Genomic DNA, 9,728 nt, shown 5'->3' with positions numbered 1-9,728 from the left:
TTTCTTCTTCCCAATGAGGTTATCAAATCATTTGACATATTGTAGTGAGAGTATTCAAAGAGAGGAGGTTTTAAAGCTGCACAGAAAATGACTTTTAAAGCAGCTTTTCCTTAATGAATTTTTTATTTTTTATACACTAATAAAGCTAATTAAAAAAAAAAAAAAAAAAAATATATATATATATATATATATATATATATGTATATATATATACAGTACTTGAGAAAAATACAGAATGACCTTCAAGCAAACATGGTAAAAGTCAAAATAAGGATGAAGAAAGATCACTGTTATTACTTCACAGAACTGCCAGAGAAAACAGAAACATTCCACTTCACTGTTCCTGAGCCTCTGAGCACTTTGCTCTCAACCTTCGTCTGCTCTTTATGTAATCATAGGTGTGTTCTGGAAGTATGGGAGTTTCCATGTCCCCTTGCATATGGCAGAAAACCTGAAGTTGCTGTTTAAATTTAGTCTCATGTTTATCTCTCTATTTTGGGCATGAGGTTATTTATTACATAATTATGCAACAAACAGTGTCTACAGAAGGTTTTACTTAAGCATACCTTGTTTACAACAGTTTGACATATGACTATTTTTCTTACAGTAAGCCAAAAAAAAACCTAATTAAAATATGAAAGCTCATGTACGTTTACAGTGATGTTACACATAGAGTGATTCTATCAGTATGTCTTACTGCCTATTAAGAAATAATGATGCATTTTATAAATTGCCGACTTATGTGCAACAAGTGGCATTGAGTAATTATAATTTTTCCCTTGGTGTGTGGCAATGTAGCTACACTTATGACAAGGCATATAGGGCATATAGGACATTTATGGACATCCTGATGTGTCATGCACAGTCACACACAGATGACAAATGTCTGACCAGGGTTTGACCCATGATCAAGAGGATGGAGGGAGCCCAGATAGATTATACAGAGACTGGAAAATCACTAAGGGAGCATAAATCTCACCCAAAGCCACTTGGTCCGCTACATTATTTATTTTAATCACAGAAAATGTGTTGATGGTAAACATTTATTCTATATGTGGATTAAGATCTGCATGAAAATACACGTAGTGATAAACAATTTGGGGACCCATCAATTTTTTTTTATCATTTACTGGTTGAGATGGCCAAAAACATGTGGACATGTGAATTTTACACTGTTATTGGATTTTTGAGCATCTAATTCAAAAACCATGGGCATTAAAGGTTCAATATTATATAAAGTGAGATATCCATATATTTTTTGAATATAAAGCAGGTCTATGTTCCATATTAATACTGTGAAAGTACCAAAGTGGTCAGTCCACAGAGAAATACACACAGCCTGTGTTCGGAAACTGAGCCTTAAAATGAGCCGTCAGGACTAATGTAACATTGTGATGTCACAACATGTTGTCACCGACCTCAGCCAAGTCCCAAGCCCAGCTCACATGGATCCACCATCCAGCCATGCAGGATTTGGTTTCTTTGAGTTTTTACCTGAAATCTGCTATATTTTTATTCGATCACTCAGAAAACAGTCAGCCAATCAGAAGAGACGATCTGGTGTTACTAGAGCTCCAGAGAGAAGCCTGAGAGAGGAGATGCTAAACTACACTGAGATGGTTTTTGGTACTTAAAACCACAAATATATCTTCTTATGGATCAACACTTAAAATAAAACACTGGAAAAGTGTAAAATATGGGACGTTTAATCGCTTTCTCTTTCTTCTCCCTCGTCTCCTCTTCAAAAGTGTTTCAGGAGATTTTGAAGCCTGTTTGGGTGGATTTACTCCCACTGAGACACAAGGGCATTTGTGAGGTTGACACTGATGTTGAAGCTGGCTCACACTTTGTGTTCTAGTTCATCCCAAAAATGTTGAATGGGGTTTCTGTCAGGGAACACCATTTTTTGCATGGGGGTATAAATGTAGCATTAAGGTTTCTTTTGAAAATGTTCCAACATTGGCAAACATATTTAAGGGAAATTGTTTCAGATATGAACATGCTTTTGCTCGAAACAAGAAAATATGGCTGCTGTATCAAGGGATTGTCACTTGATAAGATTTTTTACAAATAAATCTGCCACAGGAATTCTTAATTAGTGTAGTTAGACTGACAGGTTGAAAAAAAAATGAAATTATGAGAAACAACCAACTAAAGCGTGAAATTAGATATTTTGTCCCTAAAGACAAGTTTAAAATATCCCTTGTGCAAGCCAAAAGAATAAAACTTGAAATAAGATGCTTTTGTTTTGAAACTTCACAGCTAAAAGTAAATGGTAAAGCATGCTGAAGGATCTGTAGCAGACGTGTCCCTTGTATTTAGCTAAACAATTAACAATTAAAACAAGGCAGGTGAGATTTACTTGAATCAAGTCAAACAGTGAGATTGAAAACAACGTTTTTGATGATATATTTCAAACCTTTTAAATGAATGAGTCTTAAACATGACTTATAACCCTGTCAGTATATTCAGTGCCTCCCACATGGGTCTTTCACGTAACAGCCTACCAAGTCTAGTCCAGAAAGAACATCAAACATATTTGACAACAAGACAGGGTTATGGAAAGTTCACAGAGTGTGGGAGTTTTGATTCACTTTTACACATGCTGGTCTGTGTTCAAACGTCAGATCCCGTGCACAGTGAGGTGTGCGACTCTGTGTCGTATGAACAGCTGACAGGGCAGGTCCCAAGGTCCTCATGGTTGCTATATAAAGAGGATCCTGATCTCAGAGTGAGAGCTACTACACTTTGGCAGAAATACTTATTTACAGGATGAATACCCTCCAGACTCTGTGTCTTTTGGTTGCGGGCCTCTCTGTTGGTGAGTTCAACTTAACACACAGCTGTTTGTCCGGCATACATGTTGGTTCTGAATATATGCATCCTCCAGTCGGATTCTGATTGTTCCCACTTTGCTGTGTTTCAGCCCAGTCCTTGGACTACAAGGCACTCAACCAGTTTAGGAGAATGATCCTCTGTGTGATGCCTGAGAGCTGGCCTGTTTTTGACTACGCTGACTACGGCTGCTTCTGTGGAAAAGGAGGCTCTGGCACACCTGTGGATGATCTGGACAGGTGATGATTCAGTTACTCTGTTTCATTCTAAAATGACTTTTAATAAAAGCCTATTCGGTCTGTTTTGAATATTTCTTTTTATATCTGTAGGTGCTGTCAAGTGCACGACCAGTGTTACAGCGATGCTATGCAGCACCCTGAGTGCTGGCCCATCATCGACAACCCTTACACCGAGTTCTATGACTACAGCTGTGATAAAAATAACAAGAAGGTCACCTGCACCGGTGAGTACACCAAAACAAAAAGCTTCTCCTGCTCATTTGTTCTTATAAACATGTTCATTTGTTCATAAAACCTGCAGTAAGATGCATTTTTACCCTCCTCTGTTGCTGTATTATTGTTATTGTCACATTGATGGGAACAAATTGTCTCTATTATAAAAGAATCTATAATGTTCTCAGTTCCTTTCATTTTTTTTTATTTGTAATCTCAACGTGTTCTCTGCTTGCTCTTCCTCAGACGAAAACAACGAATGTGAGATGTTCATCTGCGAGTGTGACAGGAAGGCCGCTGAGTGTTTTGCCAGGTCACATTGGAACCCCGATCACGAGCACCTGCCCAGCGACCAGTGTCATTAAAGATATCTGCAAATAGTTTTCAAAAGTGACAGTTTGTTTTGTTAATTTATTGAGAATCATTATCATGTTAAGATGTTTTCACATAAACCTTATGCTGTACAGCCACATTCAAAATATCATGATTTCTGTATGAGACAACGCATTTCTCATACTGTAATTTTACAAAACTATCACCATCCATCATTCACTCCATGTGGAACTGCAAAGTTCTCAACACAATAAACACAATTACATGTACATCTCTCATTTTACCTCACCTCACATTCTACTTATAGCCAGTCATTCCAGCGTGTAATGTTGAATGTGATTCCTGTCACTTATGTTGCCATTAGAGGGCACTATGGTCTACCTTTTTTTTGCCTGGCTTCCAGGATGAAGTCGGTAGTATACCTGTCATCCGATGCTTTGTTTTTTCATCTATCCTTCCATACTATCTGTAAAACTCCCATATCCAGTGTGTAATATTTGCATATAATCAGATAATAAAAATGTATTTACAGAAAAGGAGAGAAATAATATTCAAGTTTTCATTTTGCCTTTGTTTTACATTTTGTGGATATGAATGGGGGTTTGTGTCACGTAGGTTTCTTCAGTACATCGGCCAGTAAGTAGTTGTGACGGCACAGTCACCCTCCTTCCCCCATAGAGTCAGAGCAAATAAAACATGGCGTGACCTTTATAAACAGAATTTTCTTTATTGTAACTATAATATAATGCACACTTTTAAACTGCAAGTATTTTACACTTTAACTTTTATTATATAATAGACAGACACAATCTGAACAGACAGGTCTTCTGGCCTGACAAAATGCACAAACGTGTAGTTATACAATATGCAAAACAAACATGCAATGCACCTTTCTGCAGTTAAGGGTCACTCTTACTGAATTAATGAATTCATTTTGCCAGAAGCAGCTGTTAGCCACTTTTAGCCACTACAAATCACAGCAACAAACATTCACAAACAGTGTTGTCACAAACAATCTATCGTCAGCTCATTCTGTATCGCTAGTGACACTGGTTATTTCTATCACAGTTCTTACTTGTTATGTACAACTCCCAGGGCACCAGAGGGCTGCAGGTGAGATGTGGTTGCTTGTGAGATCATTTGGGACCAGAAAAAACAAAGAAAAAAACGAATCTAATCACTGAAGCCGAATGTGTTGGTTTCAGCTAGCCACCACTGTTAGCTCCCAGCAGCTCACTCTTTGTTTCAGTCTTCAGGGTATTGTTCAGACAACACTAAGCATCAGCACTGTAAGCAACAGCAGCTGGTAGCTGGCCGCTGGCCATCAGCCAGCTGTGGCTGCTGCTGGCTCGAAGATAAAATGAGACAAAATGGCAAATGCAAGGAGGAAAAAATAGATATTGACCACTTAGTAATATTATGAGTCATCTGCTGTTGTTACTGTAAGGTAGCTATAAGTGGCTAGTGCAGCTGGTTATGTCTTGGATTGACCAAGAAGCCTGTTGTGAGGGAAATGATGATTATGATGGTGTTTTCATCTTGTGCTGATTTGCTAATTGGAGATTTACACTGTTTACACTGTTGTTTGAAGCCAAGTCCAAATTGCTGAGAACATAATTTAACACCTTGACGCCGAAACAGTGTTAGCAGTGGAAGATGAGGCCAGTATCACCATGCATGTTACAAAACACAAGGCGTCCTCCAGTCTTCCAAACTGAGTGACAAAATTGATTGTTTGTCAGTGGCTTGAAAAATAACCCACGTGAGTGTTTTCTGATACCTGTTGTCAGGATGACATCATTTGTCAGAGTTGTTTTCAAATGACATAGAGTGTGTGTGTGTGTGTGTGTGTGTGTGTGTGTGTGTGTGTGTGTGTGTGTGAGTGTGTGAGAGTGAGAGAGAGAGGGAGACAGAGAGAAGGAGAAAACAAGTCAAACATTATTGTATTTTTTCTGTCACTCAACACCTACGAGTTCAGGCTCTGTTTCACTACCTTTATGCTCAGAACTGTTTTGTGCGTCACACTGATTGTCTGTGTAGAAACGAAGAAAAAAAAAACCCTCACACAACTCATACTCTTTACTAACCACACTGGATTATGGAGATATCCTTTGCGGTAAACCGCTGGATGTCATACACCACAGTGCCATTCAATTCATCACTGAAGATTGAGTGATTGCACTCACCACTCTGAACTGGGAAAGACTGGTTACAATATATTCATTCATTCGTTAGCCATACCCCTTATCCATATATTGGTGGGGGGTGGGGTGGGGGGGCCCTGGACAGGTCTCACAACTACAGGCAATTTAGAGTCACCAATTAACCTAAACCTGCATGTCTTTGGATTGTGGGAGGACTGGTTTCCAGTATCTTATAATATAGCTAATGGGATAGTAAGTTCACACAGTTCACTGAAGAAATGTACTTGTACCAGTGACTCTGGTTTCATGGTAGTAACTCTCTGCTCTTTTGTGAGATTATTTTGACTCTGACAGAGGAGTTTAAACAAGAGTGAATGTTGCAGCACAGCTAATTTGGACTTTCTGACTCATTGTGAAGATGGCATGCTATTGTTCCCCAGCACAAATGCACGGGTTAACATTTATCAAAGTTTGATGCAAAAAAATTTTGCAGATTAACGTTGCCCCTAATTGCAAACAATTCCATCGAAATGAAATAAATTGCCACTACTTTTAGCCATTTTAGATGCTGGTGTTACCATGGTGTTTACGTGCCTTACTTCTGGAATGAACTGAGTTTCTTTTTTACCTGGAGCATCAGAAACTTTTCTTGGCTCTGGCAAACAAATCATTGTTGGTTGACATAAAACACATCGCTTCCGGTACTCTGGCACGAAATGCCACTAGATTTAAAAATGCGGTGTACCATGAAATACAAAGAGATGAACCTGGCGCTTAATCAGCATCGTGCGAACTTAAAGTTCTGCTTGACACTGGAATCCAAGTTGCAAAATATTAGTAAAGATCATTAGAAACTTGGTTGTACTCTCAGATGAACTAGAAGTACATCCATTTACTAGCATTGATAATGTATCGTTCCTCTGGGGTTTTATTTAGCTTCTCATTCACTAGATGTCAGGAGGCCCCCCCCCCACATGTAACACCAGGTACCAACTCAACACTGCTGAGTCTAATAAATAGATAAGTGCTTCAAGATACAATGTGCGTAAACTTGCTACATGTGTCTACCGCTCACATGCGCCATGGAAACTCAGCTGTGACAATTCCCAAAGGCGGTACCCCTATGCCAGGAGGATATGAACCTGAGAGAAAAGTGAAAGACAAAGAAACAAGTCTAACAGAGAGGTGACTAAGAAGGAGTAGAACAGGAGAAGCAGCGAGAGAGACACTGTCTCACAGCAGTTGGCTGCCGCAGTGTCTAATAATGACCCCGCCCTTGCATGTAAACACAAGCCCACGCATTATCCAGAGTACTCGCTTGCTCTGATGCTGCCATGGTTACCCACTATTTACCATACCAATCATGTACAGTACAAGAAGTAACGATTTCCAGCATGTTATTCAACTTTTCACAGCAGGTAGGGGAGTGACTAGTGTCTGAGTGAAGGGACTCTCCTGTGCAAACCATCTGTGTTGAATTGTTGACTTATTCTGTCTGGTATGCGAGATGGAAATCTGAGCCTGAGTCGAGAGAATGGACGGCTGTGTGAAAGTACATCATGAGCATGGCCGTTCATTCACTATGCTTGGAGAAAATTGGGTTAGTACCTGCAAGTACAAAAGGTTCTCGGAGTAACCGCTTTGTCCATGTGACGTATGTTTTCTCCGAGACAAAAACAGGTTTCATGTTTTCACTTTTTCCTCTAGGGCCCAGGTATCTTAATCAAGGCTCATGTGTCATTCTACAATGTCTATTATTGCACAGTGCACTTTGTAAATGGACAGGTATAGAATGATTTGTTTGTATCTTCTACAGAGGGAAGAAAAGAGAAAGAAAAGCTTTTAAAAAACAATGGATTTTTAATCAGAACAAAAATGACGTATGTGCTGTTCACATTTCAGCAGGGTGGTTGGGCTGCTTTTTAAACAGTAGGCTATAGACCATCTAACACTGAGAATTGAGAAAGATCAAACATCTCTAGAAGCAGTCACTCTCTTTTAAATATTAGTTGATTAATATATTCACATTATTTACATATCCTCATAGCTCTGTGGAGAACGTATAGGCTAATTTCACTTGGCTGGACACAAAGTTTTCCACTCTGCCCTGACTCTCCTTGATAAACTCTTTTGAAGATACTGCAGATCAGCAGAGTTCTGCATACTGAGGGACACGTGCGAAGGCCAAGATGGTGACTGATGTTTTGATAGTGTCGGGTAGAAATGGTTAGCATCGCTTTGGTTAGCATTTGATGCATCCATGCACACCCTGTAATTCTTCCCTCTGTTGTCATCCCAGTGTGGTGTTACACCAGGTCCCGGCCTGAAGGACACACAAAACTCGATCCGCTCCTTTGGATCGATGTTCTGGGGTAAGCTTAAGTCGAAGGCAAAAACACCCATATCAGAACCCCCACAGCGCAGCTGCTGCAGGAATGTGCAGGGAATGTCATGATGGCTCCTCCAAGAGTCAAAGGTCACCCTTATATGCACAGCTTTCTCAATACTGACATGGGAGACACACACTTTGCCACTCAGAGAGCGTTCTGAAATGTTGCAGCTTTCCAGTTGTACATGCATCTCTCTCAAACGTGCAAGGAAGGCTTTAAAGTCCAGTGTCGGCTGAGGGAAGGCCAGCCTCAACTTGTAGCGCCGCAGGTTGTTTGGGGTTGACTGTTGGGCTTGCAGTTTGGCCGGCAAGGGTTTCATCAGCAGAGCAGGAGTGGTAGAGGAAGGTTCAGGGATGAATAGCCGCACAGCAGTGAGCGCCAATCCCTTCGCGTCTGCAAACACCACACGCTTTTTGTTCACAGTGCCGCTGTCTCTGCGGAAACAGCTCCGAGGCTCTGAGGGCACAGGTGAGGAGAGCAGCAAGGAGGATGAAGAAAAAGTGGAGAGATATGGAGATTGACGGCTGGTCTTCGGCAGGCTGTCGGTCGGCTGACAGGGACGCTTTGCCGGTTTCGTAGGGGACATGGAAAGCAGCTGGTAAAGAGGCTGGCGCTGACTGAGGCTCAGACACACAGCGAGGTCGACCGGCATCACAGCGGGCTTGGGGTGACTACCAAAGGCATGGAGAACTCTGAGGAGGAAGCCGTGATGGGGTTACAATGACATCTACTGTCACACAGAATGACTGCACATATTTCTGCTGTAGAAATTCTGCCTTTACAACTTGTTCTAATGACTGACACACAGGTACTGTTAGTTCTCACAAGAACAGTTAAATGAAAGCACATTAGCTTACCTTGTACAGTTCATTCTCAGATTTTACACTGTCAGTCAGTTGTCTTTGCTTGAGCAGCTGCAGCAAATTCAGAATAATCTGCAAGCGGGAAAACAGAGGTAAAGAATGAAGAAAACTTCTCAGTGAATTAAACAACTATGAGTCAAAAGATGACCTATCTGAGATGAGTTCAAACTACACTGAAGAACAGAGACAGCTAAGTGCCTAAAAACTGAAAATGTGGAGGCATATTTTAAAAATGCAGAACATACTTACATATTGTGTTTCAACAAATCAGAGAAAAAGAAAAGAGATGATCGTAGTCCAAGTCTGTCTCTCCTCTCTCTCTGGAGCTTATGTGAAGAGTTTGGGAATGAGGCTGGACCTTTGTGTGACAACACATTTGCATGTGGGTAGTTTAACCAATGAAGTGAAGCTCCTTTGTTTATGTCCTGCCCCTAAAGAAGTGTTGCATGAAAGTTAGGTGTCAGAGTTTTCCTTGCTGCTATATTTATCTTTCTGGTTTACTTAAAAATGTAGATATTTAAAACAATACCAAATGTTTCATGTTAGGTTTATTGTAGAACCCAGGAGTAAAGAAAAAAAATGAAACATGTGCACACTCATTAGAATATGTGTTTTTACACCAGTAGAGGTGTGAAAATGAAAAACATCAACAGATAGCCTTTTCAAATTACAGGCCTCTCTTTTTCCCTAGTGCCTGTTAAAGGGAGGCTG

At 40.3% G+C, this 9,728-nt stretch overlaps 2 protein-coding genes across 2 annotated transcripts; one reads left to right on the top strand and one right to left on the bottom strand.

Annotated features, from left to right (window-relative positions):
* The first annotated feature begins 2,772 nt into the window (after nucleotides 1-2,772).
* Nucleotides 2,773-4,106, top strand: LOC130186816 (phospholipase A2-like). Its single transcript, XM_056404107.1, has 4 exons — nucleotides 2,773-2,821; nucleotides 2,927-3,074; nucleotides 3,165-3,298; nucleotides 3,534-4,106. Exons 1-4 carry the CDS (start codon nucleotides 2,773-2,775, stop codon nucleotides 3,650-3,652), a joined length of 450 nt encoding a protein of 149 aa, XP_056260082.1. The 3' UTR covers nucleotides 3,653-4,106.
* A 1,392-nt stretch (nucleotides 4,107-5,498) lies between these two features.
* On the bottom strand, nucleotides 5,499-9,429 carry ppp1r3c2a (protein phosphatase 1 regulatory subunit 3C2, duplicate a). The gene is made up of 3 exons (XM_056403809.1): nucleotides 9,267-9,429; nucleotides 9,012-9,089; nucleotides 5,499-8,846 (listed from the first exon to the last, which is right to left on the bottom strand). Exons 2-3 carry the CDS (start codon nucleotides 9,023-9,025, stop codon nucleotides 7,838-7,840), a joined length of 1,023 nt encoding a protein of 340 aa, XP_056259784.1. The 5' UTR covers nucleotides 9,026-9,089; nucleotides 9,267-9,429; the 3' UTR covers nucleotides 5,499-7,837.
* Nucleotides 9,430-9,728: the final 299 nt, after the last annotated feature.

Source organism: Seriola aureovittata, chromosome 18 (assembly GCF_021018895.1).
Source record: "Seriola aureovittata isolate HTS-2021-v1 ecotype China chromosome 18, ASM2101889v1, whole genome shotgun sequence".
Classification (NCBI taxonomy): domain Eukaryota; kingdom Metazoa; phylum Chordata; class Actinopteri; order Carangiformes; family Carangidae; genus Seriola; species Seriola aureovittata.
The sequence above is the reverse complement of the archived record's forward strand: the minus strand, read 5'-3'. Positions and strand labels throughout refer to the sequence as shown.